Source organism: Schistocerca gregaria, chromosome 11 (assembly GCF_023897955.1).
Source record: "Schistocerca gregaria isolate iqSchGreg1 chromosome 11, iqSchGreg1.2, whole genome shotgun sequence".
Taxonomy (NCBI): domain Eukaryota; kingdom Metazoa; phylum Arthropoda; class Insecta; order Orthoptera; family Acrididae; genus Schistocerca; species Schistocerca gregaria.
Window position 1 is genome coordinate 138363810 of NC_064930.1, and position 21688 is coordinate 138385497.

Below are 21688 nucleotides of genomic sequence, written 5' to 3' on the forward strand. Positions count from 1 at the left end.
TACCTGCATGACTTGTTAATTTTTCTTCCTCCCTCGGAACTTCATTTAAATACAGTGCTCTGCCTATTAAAAGCAAACAGTGTCGCAGTGAACATCGCTAAGTCACAATTACACTGCACTAGTGTCACTTTTCTGGGCCACGGGATTTCTGCCGGCAGCATCCACCTCCTACCTGAACGGGTCATGGCCATTAGTACGGCGCCTTTGCCCAAAGATTTTCAGGGCCTCCACCGCATCCTTCGAATGGTAAATTACTACCGCAAACACATCCCCCATGCTACCAACATACAAACCTCACTGACGGATGCTTTCACAGGAACAAAACATGTCAGGGTCTCAGGCAGTCACGTGGACTCCAGATATGTGTCGCGAGTTTGATAACCTAATGTCAGCCTTACAGATGGCTGTTACACTCGCTCACCCCATCCATTATGCTCCCATTTTGCTTACTATAGATGTGAGTGATACAGCGGTGGGGGCAGTACTTCAGCAATTTGTGGTTTCTGTTGTACAGCCGCTCAGATCTTTCTGCCCCAAACTGTCCGCTTCCCAATGTAAATGGTCGACCTTCAACTGGAAACTGTTTGTTATTTACGTCGCTATGAAATATTTGTAGGACGATATCGAATGTCGCCATCTTGTGGTATTTACTGACCACGAGCCAGTGGTATACACTTTCCGTAATCCAGGCAAGGACTCATCCCCGAGACGCTTTTGACATATGGACCTCATATGTCAGTTTATGAATGACATACATTACTCCGAGGGGCAGACAATGTCATTGCTGATTTTCTCTCTTGTGCGTCAGTTTTATCTTCACAACTAGACCTCAGTGAACTCCCTAATTTGCAGACAGAGGATACTGAACTCACTGCATTGTGCTCCGATGTTAAAACAGGACTCAAACTAGAGTTACAGACACTTCCTGGGTTTTCATCACCCATCTGGTGCAACATTTCAACAGGATGCATATGTCTGGTGATTCCTGCACCTCTCTGCTGGGACATTTTTAATAGTATCCATGACTTGGCACACCCTGGCATTCGCACCACAGCATGTCTGGTATCTGAACGTTTCGTTTGGCCTGGGATGATAAAACAATGTCGCAGTTGGGCGAGAGCGTGTGTGGCTTGTCAGCGTGCAAAAGCAGGACGTCATTCTTGGCCACCCACGGGTACATTTGGTGCGGCAAAAAGAAGATTCCGGCACATACACATCGATATTGTTGGGCCCTTACCCCCCTCAGGCCCCTTCCATTACAGTGGGCAATCTCGTCACAGGCTAACATGTTACTTTGATGACAATGACTTAATAGTAAACATTGAGAAAACTAACTATGGACATACACACACCACAAACAAAAAATCTGATATCACCTAATCCAGAGCTGTATCGACAGACAATTGCCAAAGCAGCCTGTACCAAATTTCTTGGACTTAATCTACAAGACAACTTGAAATGGAAAGCACATATTGAGCAAATGAACAAAAAATTAAGTACTTTTTGTTTTATTAAAAAATTGCACCAGTACAACACCCTTCAGTGCGTATATTACGCAGTTGTACAATCTCACCTCCAGTATGGGATTATGTTCTGGGGAAGTTCTGGAGATGCCATTCAAAATTAAAAAATTCTGCTCCCGGGATTGGAATGACTCCTTACGCTCTCCCTTAAAACCCTTATCCTTTCGTCTTTCCCTCTCCTTCCCTCTTTCCTAAAGAAGCAACCACCGGTTGCGAAAGCTAGAAATTCTGTGTGTGTGTTTTATTTATTGTGCCTATCTACCGGCACTTTCCCACTTGGTAAGTCTTGGAATCTTTGTTTTTAATATATTTTTCCCATGTGGAAGTTTGTTTCTATTTTATTTACATCAGAATAATGGAAGGGGTAGATAATTGCAATTCATGTAGACCATTGTTTCAAAAAAAGTATGATCCTGCCACTTCCTTGCATATATATACTTGAAAATGTAATGTATTTAAAGCAAAACTTACATTCAAAAAGACCACTCACTCATCACTCAAAACCACACAATACACAGCTACGATACGAGACAAAACTTGGATGTACATGTTCAAAGTGCCAACACAAGTTATTTCAAAATGGCCTTATCCATCCTAGTATCAAACTATACAATGCCTTACCAGATACCACTAAACGCATACAAAACATTGGTCACTTTGAATCTAAATTGAAGTCGTACTTGGTTGATCACTGCTTTTACACAGTAAATGAATACCTACAGAACTAAATTTTTTCTGTGTTAACCTAGTGTAGTCTCATTCAGAAGAACATTTGTATTTTATCTCTCTGTATACAGCGTAACAACACTTATTTAAGTATCCATCAGTAATTGATGTATTAATATGTGTTATTATGTACAAAGGTATATTATATGTAAAACTGTTAATGTTAACATAAAAATCCAAATATCTTTTGCACATTGTGCATCTGTAGATGAAAATGGATCAATAAATCAGTCAATCAATCAATCTGCAATTGGTTGCTTCCTGTGTCATCAATACCTGCTGGAATAGCCTCTTCAGAACATTAAACAAGGCCTCCAGGCATACACACTGACTGCCCTTGGTGTCCTCTCCAGTCTCACCCTGCCATTTCGCCAAGAGGTACCATTGTTCACTCTATGTTTGAGCTGCCAAAGATTAACAGCCACCTATCCTCGAGTCATTGACACCAAACAAAACAGGATTCCCTGAAACAGGTGAAGGGTGCCCCACTGGCTCAGCTTCAGTTTCAGTGAAAGACAGCACCTCGAACTTATTGGTGAGGGGGAGCAGTATAACAACCTGAGTCCTCCTTGATTCCCGTCCACCCTGTAAAGGATGCCTAGGTCTACCATTGAAACACCACTTGCAGTCAAGTGGATGAATAATGACAGATCCCATACTTTCGCCAGGGGAGACAGGCTCTGTAGGAAACGATAGTACTTGGGGTACCTTTGTCACAGGTACATGACTCTTGGGAGCTCTTCCAACACATTAATTGAGCAGCTGCCAAATGCTTTACCGTATTCAGGCTGATTTCCATCTGCTTAAGCACATCAACTGACTCATCCCTTCTTCAAGAACGACATACACAGTGGGGTTGCATTATTGCTGACGTACAATGATTACAGAACAGCGAACAAATAACTTTAAACTAAGCCTGATGGTTGTCATTTGATTTGTTGAGCTATAAAATTACTAATTCCTTATAAGAATTGAAGGAAATCCACAAAACGAGATACCTATTGAGTCAATAGAAAAATCTGTGGTAAAATTACTTGTTTCCTTAAACGTTTTGAGGTTAATTATAGTTGTTAACGAACTCGATACTAGAGTTACCTGGAGTTGATATGGCTACAGTAGCCAGTGCACTCCTCTATTTTCGATTACGTGTAGCAAATAACTTTGAAACTATATGTTCTCGGCTATAAGTTTACTGAAATATATAACGAGTAATGAAACTGCTTTATAAACATCATTTCAGGTGCCTCGTCGCATCGTAGGAGTTCCGTGGTAGGTGTATTTCCTCCACTGGTGTAAGCATGTCTTTTTATTTGTGATCATTTGATATGTGATGAAGAGATTCACACATTTCAAACCAGCCACGTAAATATTTGGATACGGGCGTGGCGTGTGATTGGCCGCTGTTCATCATGGTACATAGAACGTCGATTTCTTGTCTCGGCTCACATAAAGTATACTGTACAGCGAAAATATGGTTACACAGCACGTCATTTATCTGTTGTCAGTTTTGTCTTCTACTAGCATGTAAAGTTAACATATTCTTATCACACTTACGTTATGTCATGCTCTTTATTTTATTGCTTGCTTGTTTTTTACTTCGTGACATTTGTCGATGGTAAGCGAAGGGAAGTTCTATGTTCCATGATGAACAAGAGACAATCAGCCAGAGAAAGCAGACGTCCTGTCACGGTGGGAATGTTTAATATGCAACGACCTATATAAACATATACCTCCTTCTTTACTTTAGCGCGATCTTGAATTTTGCCGAAATACGTCAGTGACGTAATAATAATGATAATAATAATAAAATGACAGGCTGACGCTCATAGACACATATACACTTATCTCAACGTTGTAAACCCGAGAACACAGTTTGTGATTATTCGTAAAGGAATTTTGTCAACATCGTGTATTTTTGGTGAACGTCGTGTCGAAAATATACTGTTTTGATCTTGTTGACTCAACGCGCTCTAAAGTAATCGTAATCCTCGAGTATGGTGGTTGAATTAGTGTTGACAGTATTGATGTATAGGACAGCTAGGTGATATCGTGTGATTGTTATATTTACCAGTACAAACAATTTTAGTTTCACTATGCATCTAGGTATTTTAGATGGGCCCCCGTTTTCTTTAATCATCACAAATTGTGGTACAATTAATTAGTGCAATAATGATTTAAATAATTAGTTCTTAACTGGAGTAGCGGTTGTAATACTTCATATGGCTGTTGTATCGTGTTGTGTCATGTGAAGAACAAACAGGTTTGTACCAATTTTTGTATTCGAGATAATATGTAAAGTCAAAATCTGCTATTCAGCCTAGCAAATATATGTACCCTGTGCGACAAGGCGTATATTACTCCAAACTGCTGTTACTTTTCCGAATATATAACTCAATCATTGCTTCGCGCTATATGATTAATTCATAGCACTAACTTGATAAACAGTTTTAGGAAATGCCACGAAAGATACTCCTAGTGCATTTCACGTGTCTGCCCAAATTTTGAGTAGCCTATTAAGAAGTTACATCTGTAATGCAGCATTTGTCTTAAAAAATTAGTGTCCATGAAAATGTCTGTGTCAGATCAGTTCTGTCTGGCATTGCTAGATCCCCTTTATATGAAGATGCAGCTAATTAATTATTGCAGGGTAAACTCTGAATTATGTGCACATATAATTAAAGAAGTAGCCTACTTTATAGTGTTCAGGATGGGTACTGTTCAGAATGTATAGAATATTCACACTATAGAAAATAATTATTTCAAGTAAATGTTAAGTTATGAAGGTTTTTCCAGTACTATCTATTTTTTATTGTGCTGTCAGCAAAGACAGGAGTAAAATACTAAGTGGTACAAGAAATTAGTTCCAGGTAGTTTAAAGTAATTGATTTGTTTCCAGGAATCTAGAATTGCAACAGCTATGGAACATGAAACAATTGGTTGGGTGAAAAAAGAAGTGATGCAATTGGAATCTAGCTCCACGGTAAGCAATTTTCATGAGTTACTCCTCTATACAGTTTCCGCCATTACAGAACCGTCAGATTCCACCCACCTGCTTTTATGCATGACATCGTCAGTATGGCCGAAATGGCTACTTCTAGCATATACAAAACGATAACAATAATGGCTCTACATACACACGTCATCAAACACAAACAAGAATAAAAATGATACAATAATGTCTCACTCCAAACATAAAGTGAAACTAATGGAACAACCGCAGAAAATGGAGTGTTTAGGGTGGGAACAAGCTAAATATTCAACAATAAAAGAACACCGCTACATCCCCAAACAAAATATAAAAAAGAAAATCATTTTCAGCATTCAGCTACACCAACAAAACTACAGGAATCGGACACTTCCCTTGACCTGTGTAACTCAACCACAGCTACCATACCAAAAAACCAACACCTACAACTCCAAAAGCTGGAACCAAAACCCCAACAACTTGAAAACCCAAATACCCCACATTCATTACACTTTTTAAAACACAATTGACCTACCATAAATATACTACATACAAAACATCACCATTACTATAGGAAAAAAAAACCAAAGCAGACATTACATATCAACAAAAGCTTCCCACAATACCACCTAGATGCATGCACGCATATGCACTGATCCACCCTGATCCAAGCCACCAGAGCTCTTGTCTACCTTATGTTGTTGCCACAAACTTGACATCTAACATATTCAGCAGTAAGACCGAACATCTGCAGAAACTTTATGACAGATATCATATCATCTCCATCTCCAAACGTAATGATACACTCATGAGCTTCACTGTCATATCCCCACCTAATAAAAGGCAATTACAAAAATTACACTTCTTCCCACAAAACAAAGACCAGACTAATCAGACCTAACAAAAACATCAAACATACAAACAAAAAAATCCTTAATAAGTCATGTTATCACACCAACTACCTAAACCCAATAGCATGGTAGCATGATTACAACCAAAACTCAAATGAAACTGATACCAGATCTTAAACTCAGCACGTCCACATCCACCAATAGGGTGTACCATCAAGTACAACTACACAACATGTGCAAATACAACCAACTCAAAAACTCTGAGCATAGTTAATCACACACCACACCACTATTATGTCACAGTTCAAACCAGACACTTGGAATAGGATACTTCCGTTTGATCCCAGTTTCCTATAAGTTACTGCAACGTGCTGTCTTAGGTAACTCAGTTCAAATGATGCTGGCCTATGAGTAAATAGCTGAGCTGAAATGGGCTGGAGGGGGGCGGGGGAGGGGGAGAGAGAGAGAGAGAGAGAGAGAGAGAGAGAGAGAGAGAGAGAGAGAGAGGTGCAGAATTGTTTGTTTTGAAGTATGCTGTGTTTGAGATAGTATTCTCTTGTGTTAAATTACAGCAGGAAGGAGTCTTAAATAATTTCTAAGCTGTATCTAGAGATTTCTCCTATGTCTTTGGTGTGTAGGGTAATTGCCACGGATTCTACTGTGATATGATAGATTGCTACTCTGCCTGTGTAGGAGGTGCTGAGAGGCAGACAGGCGCATTTAAGAGAATACATAGCTATCAGAGTACTAATTCGTATTGTTTTTATTCCATCTTGCATTTCAAGTAGTCTGAAATGTTAGCTGTGCCATGTACCGTGTCTTTTCTTCAAAAGTGTGCTGTTGACCGATTATGTTAATAGTCATAAATGCTGAAATGTATGAAAATGATGAATGTTTTGGCTGGCTGTACCAGCAAAGGATTTTTGTGGTGGTGGTAGGAAGACAGCGTAGGAAGACTGATTTGCAGGAACAAGTGGTTTGAAAAATTAAGGTGTCAAGTTTGCTATATTGTTTTTTAACCTATCTTTTTTATCGTCATTTTTTTGTTTGTCTCTGTGCCCTTCTGTAGGCAATATGGATTAGAATTTGGCTATATTGGTTGATTCCAGATGACCCCCGGGGGGTCCACAACTCTTTTTGTGGATACGTGCGTAGCGAGCACGGGACCCCGAGCTAATGTGGCCCGCCTTCCTTTCTGGGCTGCATACCTTCCTTTTCCGCATCCTTCCCCATCCCCCATCTTCGCCCCCATTCCCCTCACCTCTGGCTCTTTCCTTCCCTTTCTCCCCCTCTGGGAGTATGGTTTGTGCCTACATCCGGAGACAGACGCTGGAAAATGTAACGCATTCTTCGCCTTCTCTGCTTGGATGTTTTCATCCTTCCTTTGTCCTTCTCTTTCCCTTACCTCTTCTCTTTACCCTTTTCTCCAGTGCGGCGTTTGAGACCTCTCTTCTTTCCTTTCCCTTTCTTTGTTTTTCCCTTTCTCTTTCTTCCTCCGTGTGTGTGTCTGAAGGCCGACCGATGCATTTTTGTGCGTAGCCGGTGTCGGGGTAACGCGTAATTCCATGCCCCGGGTAGGCAGGTAGGGCACGTGCGTACCTCCTGGTAACGGCCAGGCCCAGGGAGGGGTGATTACCCGAGCTGATACCTTCTGAAAGTGCCGATTGGTCCCTCCGTCCATTTCTCGGGAGGTGTGACCTGAGGTGTGAACAATCACCTAAGGCGGGAGTGCCCTCAGAGAGGGCCCCCACAAGGGAGGAGCGCACCATCGGAGACACCGGTAATCATGAGGGATTCTTCTGCAATGGTTTCCTCATCTTCCACTTTGTCTGCTCACAAGCGTAAGTTCACTGAGTCTCAGCGACAGACAGTTCTTCCATCATTACCACAGTTCCTTGTTGTTTCTTGGTCTGACGAAGGTCACGACTTCTCCACGCTCAACCCTTTCATTATTCAGAAAGGTGTCGATGCAATTGCAGGTCCTGTAAAGTCTTGTTCCAGATTACGGAATGGCACCTTGTTGTTAGAAACAGTCAGTGCCCTCCAGGCACAAAAATTGCTGCGTACTTCACTTCTCCACACCTTCCTTGTCTGGGTTGAAGTGCACCGCACTTTAAATTCCTCACGTGGAGTCTTTTATACACGCTCCCTCGACGGATTGTCTGATGAGGAAATTCAACACTACCCGTCTGACCAGGGCGTAACAGCGGTTCATAGATGAACATCGTTCCAACCCGTACCGTCTTCTTGACATTTGACAGAGTTCAGCTCCCATCGAAAATAAAAGGGGGCTATGAGATAATTTCTGTTCGCCCCTACGTCCCAAACCCTACGCGTTGCTATCGGTGTCAGCGGTTCAATCACACTAGAGAGTCCTGTTCCAATCCGGCCAAATGTATTACGTGTGGCAAGGATGCCCATGAGGGTGCTTGTTCTCCTCCATCCCCTCATCGCATCAACTGTATGGGTGACCACGCTGCTTCCTCTCGAGATCGCCCCATTTTTGAAGACGAAAAGCTCATTCAGGAAATCAGAGTGTAGGAAAAGGTGTCGACCTCTGCTGCTCGAAAATTATTCACTAGTCAAAAGCCCACTGTGTCTCAGACAGGAAAATACAGCACTGTCCTTGCCTCTCCTTGGCCAACAAAGTTGGTGGCCACACAGACTTGTAATTTCATCTTTAGTGACATAGTCGTCAGATCGGCCAGCGCAAAGATCGCCCGTTCAACCTCCCCACTTTCGCCTGCTCCATCTATGGCTCACCCTTCATCGGGTTCTGCTAAATCTTGACCCCTAAAGTCAGACACTCAGACTTCCAAAAAAGAGCATACTCGTGAAGAATTTTTACGCACCCCAACTTCACAACCATCCATTTCTCCTTCATCTAAACATCATGATTCCAAGAAAGCTAATAAGAAACCCAGTTCCTCTCCTTCTCTGCCACGGCGTATCTCATCTACAGCACCACCTGGCAGTAACCGACCTCGACCGTCTTCTGCGTCGCCGAGGCGCACTGCTGGCGGCCGATCAACCAGACGATTGCTGGTGGCAGGGGCTGCTCCTGAACAACATATGGATCAGGATCTTTTGCCTTCGGTTGAGTGCCGTTCCAAGCTGTCGGTCGCTAGCTCTGAGCAGTCGTTGAGTTGACGGCAACCTTGGCCACATTCTTCCATTTTCTGTCCACCCTATGTCCATTATCCATTGGAATATCCACGGCATTCGAGCCAATTGGGATGAATTGACGATCCTCTTCCGATCCTACTCGCCGGTCATCTTCTGTCTTCAGGAAACAAAGCTGCGTCCCCACGACTGCTTTGTCTTCCCCCATTTTCAGTCAGTCCAATTTGATCTCCCCTCTGTTGAAGGGACTCCAGCACATAGAGGACTCGTGTTTCTTCTCCAAAATACTCTCCATTATCACCCAATCCCCTTAAACACTTCCTTTCAAGCAGTTGCTGTCCATCTTTCCCTTTCTGGATACACCTTCTCTCTTTGTATTGTATACATTCCATCGTCCACATCAATGGCACTAGCTGATCTCCTTCATCTTCTTGGTCAGCTCCCGCCCCCCTATTCGCTGGTTAGGGACTTCAATGCCCACCACCCGCTTTGGGGATCTCCACGTCCTTGTCCACGTGGCTCACTATTGCTAGACATCTTCCACCATGCGGATCTTGTTTGCCTCAACACTGGGGACCCTACATTTTTGTCTGCCTCCACGACAAATTTCTCTCATTTGGACCTTTCGATCGGTACTGTTCCACTAGCTCAGCGCTTCGAATGGTTCGCCCTTGCTGATACACACTCGAGTGACCACTTTCTGTGTGTCCTTCGATTGCAGCCACAACTACCATATATCTGCCCGAGACGCTGGAAGTTTGCCCAAGCCGATTGGACACTTTTTTCATCTTTAGCGACATTCAATGACCATCACTTTCCTAGTGTTGACGATGAGGTCACACATATTACAAACGTTATTCTTACAGCTGCGGAACTTTCAATACCACGCATCTCCGAATTGCCCCGGCGCCCCCCAGTTCCTTGGTGGAACGAGGCATGCCGTGATGCAATACGTGAGCGCCGATGTGCTCTTTGCGTTTTCAGACACCATCCTACTTTGGCCAACTGTATCTGCTATAAGCAGTCCCGTGCATGATGCAGTCGCGTCATCCACGATAGCAAGAAGGCAAGCTGGAAATTCTTTACTAGCTCATTTAACACCTTCACTCCCTCCTCGGAAGTTTGGAGTAGGATTCGACGGTTATCTGGCGCGCTTAGTTTCTCCCCGGTCTCTGGGCTTACTGTCGTGCATGATACGTTAGTGGACCCTGTCGCAATTTCTAACTCATTGGGTCAACACTTTGCTGAGATTTCGAGCTCTTTAAATTACCCGCCAGCTTTTCTCCCGAAGAAACGTGCAGCGGAAGTGCGACCTCTTGCTTTCTCCTCTCAAAATCGCGAAAGCTATAATACTGTTTTCTCCATGCGGGAACTCTGACATGCACTATCTTCTTCTCGCTCCTCCGCCCCAGGACCGGATGGCATCCACATCCAAATGTTGCTGCATTTATCAACCCATAGTCTGTATTACCTTCTTTGCCTTTATAATTGAATTTGGACCAACAGTACTTTTCCCAGACGATGGCAGGAAGCTATCGTCATTCCTGTTCCGAAACCTGGAAAGGACAAACATCTCCCCCCTAGCTATCGCCCCATTTCTCTCACCAGTAGTGTATGCAAGATTTTGGAGCATATGGTTAATTGCCGTTTAGCTTTGTGGCTGGAGTCCCGCTGTCTTTTAACACCTGCCCAATGCGGTTTCCGAAAGAATCGTTCTGCAGTTGACCATCTTGTTGCTTTCTCCACCTATATCATGAACAATTTTCTCCGGAAACGCCAAACAGTAGCAATATTTTTTTATCTGGAGAGAGCATACGATACCTGTTGGAGGACAGACATCCTCCGCACACTGTTCTCTTGGGACTTTTGCGGTTGGCTGCCCATTTTTCTTCGCTAATTTATGGCAGAGCGCACATTTGGAGTGTCGGTGAACACCACTCTCTCCTGTACTTTCTCCCAAGAAAACGGGATACCCCAGGGCTCCGTGCTGAGCGTTGTACTGTTTGCCATTGCCATAAATCCAATTATGGACTGTCTCCCTCCTGATGTCTCAGGCTCCCTCTTTGGGGACGATTTTGCGATCTACTACAGCTCTCAACAGACCAGCCTTCTTGAACGACGTCTTCAAGATTGTCTCGATTGCCTCCAATCTTGGAGCCTCGGAACAGGCTTCCGCTTTTCTCCCAGTAAGACCGTTTGTGTTAATTTTTGGCGTCATATGGAATTTCTTCCACCCTCCTTACATCTCGGACCTGTCAACCTTCCGTTTTCGGACGTCACTAAATTCTTGGGTCTTCTGTTTGACAGAAAACTGTGCTGCTGGTCCTCCCATGTTTCCTATATTTCGGCTTGCTGTCTGCGATCCCTCAACACCCTCTGTGTCCTGAATGGTACCTCCTGGGGAGTGGACCGAGTGGTCCTCCTCCGCCTCCATCACGCCTTAGTGCGCTCAAAATTGGACTATGAAAGCATAGTTTACTCCTCTGCTCGGCCATCTATTCTTCCGCATCTCGACTCTATCCACCACCGTGGATTACGTTTAGTGTCTGGAGCTTTTTACATGAGCCCTATGGAAAGCCTTTATGCTGAGACTGCTGAACCTCTGCTGTCTAATCGGCGGGCAGTCCTACTGAGTCATTATTTTAGCCATCTGTCTTCCATGCCTGCTAATCCGGTCCGTGACATTTTTTTCGACACCTCCTTGGATGTGGGGTATGCAGGCTGCCCTTCCTCCCTACTACCACCAGGAGTCCGCTTCCGTCAACTGCTCCATTCTCATTCCTAAAACCTTCTTGACAACTTGGGGTACAGCACCGCCTTGGCTCCATCCCTGGATCTGCTTGCTCCTAGACCTTTGTCAATTTCCCAAGGATGGTACCCCTTCACTTGTTTATCGTCGTGCATTTGCTGCTATATGTGCACAAATGAAGGAAGCCACATTTATTTACACTGATGGCTCGAAAACATCGTTAGGTGTAGGGAGTGCCTATATTGTTGGCGACATCCCAAATCAATTTCGCCTTCCCAACTTGTGTTCGGTTTATACTGCAGAGCTTTACGCTGTTCTCCAGGCTGTCCAATACATCCGCCGCCATCAGCGGATACAGTATGTTATCTGTTCAGATTCTCTCAGCTCTCTCCTCAGTCTCGAAGCTCTCTACCCTGTCCACCGTCTGGTCCACCGGATTCAGGACTGCCTGCACTTGCTCCAGTTGGGGGGCGTCTCGGTGGCGTTCCTCTGGATCCCAGGACACGTTGACATCTGTGGAAATGAGGCGGCCGATATAGTGGCCAAGGCTGCAGTCTCTCTTCTTCGGCCAACTATTCGATCAATTCCCTTTGCCGATCTACGGAGTGTTTTATGTCGTCGTGTTGTTCTTTTATGGCACGCACATTGGTCGACACTTCCCTATAATAAATTGCGGGATGTAAAAGCTCTTCACTGTGCTTGGACCTCTTCCTCCCGAACGCGTCGTCGGGAGGAGGTAACTTTAACCAGACTCCGGATAGGGCGCTGTCTTTTTAGCCATCGACATCTTTTAAGTGGCGATCCTCCCCCACTCTGTCCCCACTGCTCTCAGCTGTGGACGGTAAGACACCTTTTAATTGAGTGTCCCTATTTTACTCCGTTATGCGCCCGTCTACAGCTGTCGCCTGATATATCGTCCATTTTAGCAGATGACACGCACTTGGTCGATCGAGTTCTCGCTTTTATTAGTGCTAGTAAGATGACGTCAGTCATTTGAAGCTCTTTTTGGGGACAACCAACCCCTTTCTGTTGTGGATTTTTAAGCTTTCCTTCTGCTTTTAGTTTCTTCAATTTTTTGAGTTTCGTTCCCCTTACTGCTGGTTTCCATTTTCATTTTTTACCGTTTCCTTCGTCACAGACTGGGTGCTAATGACCATAGCTGTTTTGCATCTCAAAACAAAAAAACAAAAAGATTCCAGATGATATTGTGTTTAGTGGTATTTGAGGAGTTTTGTGATGTTGGTTTTTTTTGTTGTTTTGTATGGGGGTCGACAGAAGCGTCCGATCTCACGCGTCGGCTTTGACCCGTGATGTAAGGGTGTTGTCGTGTGTGATGTCATGGCAGCGTGGAGTTTGGTTTGTGAGAGTGTTTGTAGATGTCGTCGTGTTGTGGTTTGTTGTGCTCTCTGGTGGCATGTTCAGGGTTTTCATCTGTGTGGTGTAATGGGCTCAGTTTGCTTTTGCTCATTATCAAGAATTGTTCGAGTGTCAGCTGTGTTTGTAGTGGAATTCATTTCAGTGAGTTAACGATTTTGTGTGAAGGCTAATTTAGTGTTGTTTGCTGTATGTTGTGTGGGAATGTTAGTAAAACTAATCGGTTGTTCTTTTTGTTCAGAAATGGATATGATGGATAAAATTAACACTGCGCAGATCCAGGGAAGTGTTCGATCCCAATGTGTGGCTGTGTATGTTGGTATTGGTACTGGGAGATGTTTTTGAGCTATATAGGCCAAGGGAAGTGTTTGACCCCCAAACTATGGGATCGGAAGCTGCTGTTGAGCTATATAGGTCAAGGGAAGTGTCAGATTCCAGATGATATTGTGTTTAGTGGTATTTGGGGATTTTTGTGATGTCGGTTTTTTTGGTCATTTTGTGTGGTTTTGTATGGGGTGGGTGTCTAAATTTGTTTATATTTAGTTAGCCCCTACCCAAAAACACCCCATGTCCCGCACTTGTTCCGTTAGTGTCATTTGGCTTTTTGTGGAATGTGCGTGTGTTTGTTTTTCAATGTATTTTCGTCCTCATAATGTGTACGTAATGACTTTAGATGTGCCATATTGGAATCGTGGTTTATGGTCGTTTGTGCCATATTTGTGACGCCATGGGTCAAAGCAGACAGACGGCATCAGACGCTTCCGTATTTCCATTGAAGGTATGAGGGTTGTACCAAAAGTAAGGTTCCCATACTTTTTACAAATAGAAAAAATTGTTTATTGTTAATAATTTATACATCATTGAAAAGTTTACTCTTTTGTCTATTTTTCAGCATGGTCTCCATTTTTTCGACATACTTTTGAAGACGGTGCTGCAGCTTTTGCGTTCCCAAGTCGCAGAAGACTCCTGCCAACCCGTGGGGGAAGCGTGTAACCTCTGCTTGGACTTCATCATCACTCTTGAAGCGGTTGCCACCTAATGTTCATTTATCTTGGGGAATAGGTGATAATTGCTGGGGGCTACGTCCAGGCTGTAGGGGGGATGGGGCATAAAGTCCACCAAAATTCCTTCAAAAGTTACTGTGTTTGACGAGAGACCTAGAGCTGAGTGTTTTCATGAGGAAGCACTACTCCTGCCGTCAGTCATCCCCTCCTGTGATTCTAGAGTGCTTGCCAGAGTTGGGCCATGAATCACAATGTCTGTCTGAGTTTATTGTCGTCCCAGGTTGCATGAAATTGATGAGGAGTACCCCCTTCTGATCCACAAACACAGTTGCCATTATCTCTACATCTACAGTTATACTCCGCAAGCCACCCAATGGTGTATGGTGGAGGGCACTATATGTGCCACTGTCATTACCTCCCTTTCCTGTTCCAGTCGCATATGGTTCGCGGGAAAAACGACTGCCGGAAAGCCTATGTGCACACTCTAATCTCTCTAATTTTACATTCGTGATCTCCTTAGGAGATATAAGTAGGGGGAAGCAATATATTCGATACCTCATCCAGAAACGCATCCTCTCAAAACCTGGACAGCGAGCTACACCGCGACGCAGAGCGCCTCTCTTGCAGAGTCTGCCACTCGAGTTTGCTAAACATCTTAGTAACGCTGTCACGCTTACCAAATAACCCTGTGATGAAACGCGCCGCTCGTCTTTGAATCTTCTCTATCTCCTCTGTCAACCCAATCTGATACGGATCCCACACTGTTGAACAATACTCAAGTAAAGTTCTAACGAGTCTTTTGTAAGCCACCTCCTTTGTCGATGGACTACATTTTCTAAGGACTCTCCCACCTTACCAAAAATTAATTTAATATGATCATTCCACTTCAAATCGTTCCGCACACATACTCTCAGATATTTTACAGAAGTAACTGCTATCAGTGTTTCTTCCACTGTCATATAATCGTACCATAAAGGATCCTTCTTTCTATGTATTCGCAATACATTACACTTGTCTATGCTAAGGGTCAGTTGCCACTCCCTGCACCAAGTGCCTATCCGCTGCAGATCTTCCTGCATTTCGCTATAATTTTCTAATGCTGCAACTTCTCCGTATACTACAGCATCATCCGCGAAAAGCCATATGGAATTTCTGACTTAATCTCCTAGGTCATTTATATATATTGTGAAAAGCAATGGTCCCATAACACTCCCCTGTGGCACGCCAGAGATTACTTTAACGTCTGTAGACATCTCTCCATTGAGAACAACATGTTGTGTTCTGTTTGCTAAAAACTCTTCAATCCAGCTACACAGCTGGTCTGATATTCCATAGTCTCTTACTTTGGTTATCAGGCGACAGTGCGGAACTGTATCGAATGCATTCCGGAAGTCGAGGAAAATGGCATGTACCTGGGAGCCTGTATCTAGTATTTTCTGGGTCTCATGAACAAATAAAGCGAGTTGGGTCTCACACGGTCGCTGTTCCCGGAATCCATGTCGATTCCTACAGAGCAGATTCTGTGTTTCCAGAAATGACATGATATGCGAGCAAAAAACATGTTCTAAAATTCTAGAACAGATCGACGTCAGACATATAGGTCTATAGTTTTGCGCATCTGCTTGACGACCCTTCTTGAAGACTGGGACTACCTGTGCTCTTTTCCAATCATTCTCTCCTACTGACTGTATTTGTTTGAATTGCTTTGGTGGCGGTGACCAGAGTGACACCACTGACGAGATTGTTGTTTTATTCAGGGTAATAATGAAACACCCACGTTTCATCTTGCATGACAATAGAGTCCAATAACTTCTCCTTGTTGCCTCCACCCTCACATTGTTGAAGAAACTTGTGAGCACAGTCAAGGCATTGCTCCATGTGTCCATCAGTCAGCATCTGGGGTGGATCCAGCGAACACACGCCTTGCAATAACCCAACGTTTCTGTCAAAGCTCTTTCATTTGTGCTGTGGGAAGCTTCAGGAATGCATTCAACAAGTTCACAGACAGTGGCCCTCTGATTTCTGAGCAGCTCACTGTTGATCTTCTGGACGATCACATCCGAACACGGTGGTCTTCCACTCCATTCTTCATCGTGAACTTCCGTGCCGCCCTCGGCAAAAGCCCTGCACCATTTGTGGGGCGTGCTGAACGAACATGCACTCTTCACCATGTCAGTTGCTGACGATTCTCCATGGGTGGTAACTTCCTTGTGTGGAGAAACTGGATTACTGCTTGAACCTCACACTTGGTGGGAGTGGTGATCGACACTTCCATCTCTGACGGCTGCCAAGCCAACACTGAGCGAATTGCGGACAGGTGGCTTGAGAGTGGGAGAACGAATGCGCACGGCACTATTGTCGGATTTTGCCTAGCACCTTCCCTCATGGCTGTAGCTCAATGGGAACCATACTGTTACCAGTCACTGTTTATTTGTTTCCACGACGCGTTTCGAAGGTTTAAACCTCCATCATCAGGTGGATATACACCAGTTAATATGGCATTTGTGTGTTTGTGTTGTGTTACGATTTCTTTGGAGGAAGTTGTGACACTGTGTCCAGTGGGCACAGGATCCTTTCACAGTCGTAACACATCACATGAACACTATCATATTGTATAAACAAATATGGCGTCGTCACATTTGTTTATACAATATGATAGTGTTCATGTGATGTGTTACGACTGTGAAAGGATCCTGTGCCCACTGGAGACAGTGTCACAACTTCCTCCAAAGAAATCGTAACACAACACAAACACACAAATGCCATATTAACTGATGTATATCCACCTGATGATGGAGGTTTAAACCTTCGAAACGCGTCCTGGAAACAAATAAACAGTGACTGGTAACAGTAAACTTATTGTTTCATTTAATGTCAATAACACTCACGGTAAAGCCTAACCTAAAAATGTTCACATTTAAAGGGAACCATACTTTTGGTACAACCCTCATAATACCAATTTATATATTTTAATTTATACCGTTTTTTATTTATTTTATTTTATTTATTTATTTATTTTTTGCTTTTGTCTATTGCAGATTTCAGTTTAGCTAAGTCAAATCTAAGTATAACAATACCAAGTTTGTAGCGTTTTTGGGTTGTATTATATGAGCAGTATGTCCTCAGCCAACCTGCTGCACTTTACATGGGTGTCCTGTTAATACTTATTGGTTTATAAACTATTTTGAACATCTGGGTGTTGTGCGGTTTCTCTCTCTCTCTCTCTCTCTCTCTCTCTCTCTCTCTCTCTCTGTGTGTGTGTGTGTGTGTGTGTGTGTGTGTGTGTGTGTGTGTGTGTGTGTGAGAGAGAGAGAGAGAGAGAGAGAGAGAGAGAGAGAGAGAGAGAGATAGGCATAGGCATAATTGCTGTATTGGATTTAGGTGAGCTGCTTTTGTCCACCATTTTGATGACATCACAAAATTAAAGCTGAAGTCATTTTACGAACAGTGGAGGAGTATTCCCCAATTTTCTGCAGTTGTGAGTGGTATTCTGAACCACAGAAAAGCTTTGCTGTTATATTTGTTACAAAAGCAGAGTGTATTATTAACCACAAAGAAGGCACATCAAGTTGCAGCCAGGCACAATTAAAAGACACGTAAAGCTTTTGGCCTTCATCAGCAAGAGAGAGACACACACAATTCACAGACACAAGCAGGTGCATCTCATGCACACATGACTGCATCTCAGGCCCGAGATGCTGGAGTTGGTGGTTGTGTGTGCAGGAGGTGTGCTTCCTTGTGTGTGTGAATGGTATGTGTCTCTCTTTTGCTGATGAAGGCCAAAAGCTTTATGTGTCTTTGAATTGTGCCTGCCTGCAGCTGGACATGTCTTCCTTACAGTGAGTAGCAATCTGTCTTTTTCCTACACTGTTGATATTCCTATTTGGAGTTTCCCTTGTTTGATAGAGTGTATTTGTGCGTCTAGATTTTATTCAGTATGGCAGAGTATATGAGTGTGAGCCATGCTGTATTTTGGGACTGGTGTCTGATTAACATGGCATTTATGATTGATATAAGTTTGGAACACTCTAATTTTTATTTAGCTCTTCCATGTTCCTTGTAAATGTTTCATATGAGTAAACAATAGTTATTCTGAAAAACAGAATACAGTTGCTGTTATCACCTGGTGTAAAACACACAAACTGCACTTCAGTAGCACAGACTGCAATAATTAGTGGTGTCTGCTAGTTTCATTTGCATGCAATCACTAATAATTGATAATAATATCTGCATGACACCTTTTAGCTTACATACTATGTTTTTATTTGGTTATACATTTTTCCAAATGCCAGATGCTTATGTAGTGAATTAAGCAGTTTATGCTTGTGTGTAATATGCACTCACTGCTGATATTTCTTTGTAATTACATGTGACAAAGGGTTATTATTTTGGAAGAAATAGAGTTTATTTAACATTGCCTTTGAGTAACATGTTTTGAGGGAAAACAAAATATTGATCATACTTCAGGTTTCTGAAAGTGTATATTGGTTACCTCACTGCATCATGTGGTAATTTGTTGCAGGGGGTACCACCATTTTCTTTCGAATTGATATGTCCACTGTAGAGCTCTTAGTAAATTCTGAGAAAGAAAATTCCCTTGTGTTATTGATGCTATCCCATTTGACCAGTTGCAGCGGGGTTTAATTAAGCAGGCATGTCAGAAATCAAGATGAGCAGATTGTGGTACAAGGGTTGACTGAAAAGTAATGCCTCCATCTTCATAACTCTTCAACAATTGGCAGCATTGGTATGCGGCAAGTACTGGCTTGTTCCATAGCCTCTTCTCTACAGCTCCAGTTGGCAGGAAGCTTTAGCATTGAGCGGTTGTGTTGTTACAGTGTAAAGTATGGAGCCCTACGCAGACAGTCGGTCAATGCAATTTAAGCAATGTACAGTCACTGAATTCTTGACAGCAGAAGGTCTCACCTAAAGGATATGCATCAGAGAATGAAAGCAGTTTATGCTGATTGTGTTGATGTGAGTACTGTGCATCGTTGGGCGTCACCTACATTCTTGCAACACAAGAGGAGTTCCTGGCAAATTTCAGGTCTGTGCACTTTCATTTCAGGAGTCAGTATCTGGGGTACCCATCGTGCACACATCTTCCAATAGCCAAGCAAAGCAATAATGTGACCCACACATTCTTGTGAAATGCCGATTGTGCTTGCAGTTTCTCTCTGAGTGATACGACGATCATCCTGAATCAATCTGTCAACATTTTGCTTGTGGAACTTGGTGGTTGCTGCCACAGGACGTCCAACTCTTTGTTTGTGAAGCAGGTCAGATGTTCCTGTCTCAACATCTTTAAACTTACTCACCCAACGACGCACAGTACTCAGATCAACACAATAACCATAAACTGCTTTTATTTTCTGATGAATCTCCTTTAGGTTAACACCTTCTGCTGTCAAGAATTCAATGATTGCACTTTGCTTAAATTACATTGACCATCTGTCTGCACAGGGTTCCATACTTCACACTGTAACACCACAGCTGGCTTCCCGCCAACTGGAGATGTAGAGAAGAGGCTACGGAATAAGCTAATTCCTGCCGCATGCCAATGCTGCCAACAGTTGTAGAGTTATGAAAGTGGAGGCATTACTTTTCAGTCATCCCTTGCAAAATTCAGAATTGCAGTAGAACTGTCAAGCAAATTTAAATGCAGGTTAATGTTGGCACTGTATGTGATCTTTGATCAGAAAATGGTGACAGACATAGATGGCTAATTTTAAGCAAGCAGTTAGATACCACATGACAGAGGTCTTTGTTTAAAACAATGGAAAGTTCTGAATTGGATTATCAACTGTATTATGAAAAGTATAAATTGCTACTCATCCTGAAGGCGGTATGTTGAGTTACGGATCTTACGTATTAAGCTTTCAGCCAAAACCTTCTTCACACACACACACACACACACACACACACACACACACACACACACACAAAACTGCTGGAGATAGAGGTCACATATGTCTGAGGGCTTGCTTGCTTGCTTGTGTGTGTGTGTGTGTGTGTGTGTGCGTGTGTGTGTGTGTGTGTGTGTGTGTGTGTGTGTGTGTGTCCTTTCTGCATGGACGGGCCAGGGTTGGCCGAGTGGTTCTAGGCGTTACAGCCTGGAACCATGCAACTGCTACGGTCGCAGGTTCGAATCGTGCCTTGGGCATGGATGTGTGTGATGTCCTTAGGTTAGTTAGGTTTAAGTAGTTCTAAGTTCTAGTGGACTGATGACCTCAGAAGTTAAGTCCCATAGTGCTCAGAGCCATTTGAACCATTTGAAGACACAGTGTGACAGTCTTTTCATTGTGCCTGCCTGCAACTCAATGTGCAATCTTGAGAGTGAGTAGAAGTCTTTGTTGCCCAGCTGTGAACTGAAAGTAATCTTCCATACCACGAGCATAATACATATTTGGGATGTGGAGTATATTCTGAAGCAAGTGGTGCATAACCAGCAACTGCACAACTGCAAGACTAGGTTGCTTCAAAGGGAGTAAAGTAAAGTCAACTCTGATCTCATAGTGTAGTAGCACCTTGGGCTACTGTGTATTTCAAGACATGGCAGGATGCAATGAAAGAGCTTCAAACAATATTGAATGATTTCATTTTCACCACCAAACATCTCACTTATATTCTCCCATTTCATTTACCTGAAACTATTCTCCCATCAAGTAGGTAGAGCTGGGGTACTGTGGAATTTAGGTGCTGTGGAGGAAAAACATTCTGGAAGGCACTTGGTCTGCTCTTAACTTCAGCTTCTGTAGTAATTTCAGAGATTTGTGCAATCACGATGTAACCTTGTTTGTTGGAGAAAGAGAGTGGGATAAATGTTTCAACAATAATTTATTTATTGACTGGTCTCCATTGGTCAAACAGCAAGAAATTGCAACATTTGTTCCTGGGGACACTGAGATGTTTGACAGTTAAAAAACATAAGCAAATACACATTTTCCCTGTATGTAGCTGAAAGTGGACATTAAGTGACGGCCATATCTTGTGACATACAAATACTCCAACTGGCCAACAAAGGAAAAAGAATAAAATTACTTGAAGAAATGTGCCTGCAATGAAATAAATGTCTTCTTAGGACATTGTAAGTAAGGTTCCAGTATCACTGCGTAAAACAATTACTGATTATTATGACAGCTGTTTTGGAAGATTTTCATTTTCAACGATATCTAAATTGTCATGACGTATATATAACATCTGGTGTGACTATATCTGTGGACTGTTCTCATTATACTTCACATGAAGTTCTAAGAAATCAATTTCACATTGATTTTGTGCTGTTTTATACAGCGTGGTGTAATATTTTGTTATAATATTGTAGATATTTCCTGTACATTTTTGGCAGTGCATACCAATAATATGCGAACTGT

At 43.0% G+C, this 21688-nt stretch overlaps 1 protein-coding gene across 4 annotated transcripts in view; it reads left to right on the plus strand.

Annotated features, from left to right (window-relative positions):
- The first annotated feature begins 3904 nt into the window (after positions 1-3904).
- The window catches only part of LOC126295297 (zinc finger protein 99-like), a 95187-nt gene continuing 77403 nt past the window's right edge, over positions 3905-21688 (plus strand). For 2 of the 4 annotated variants that reach the window (XM_049987736.1, XM_049987732.1), the window contains exons 1-4: positions 3911-4509; positions 5146-5229; positions 13985-14089; positions 14204-14338. In XM_049987736.1, coding sequence (XP_049843693.1) covers positions 5167-5229; positions 13985-14089; positions 14204-14338 — 303 coding nt within the window. In that variant the 5' untranslated portion in view covers positions 3911-4509; positions 5146-5166. Of the gene's footprint in view, positions 4510-5145; positions 5230-13984; positions 14090-14203; positions 14339-21688 lie in introns of all 4 variants that reach the window. The other 2 variants (XM_049987733.1, XM_049987734.1) reach the window with 2 other exon arrangements.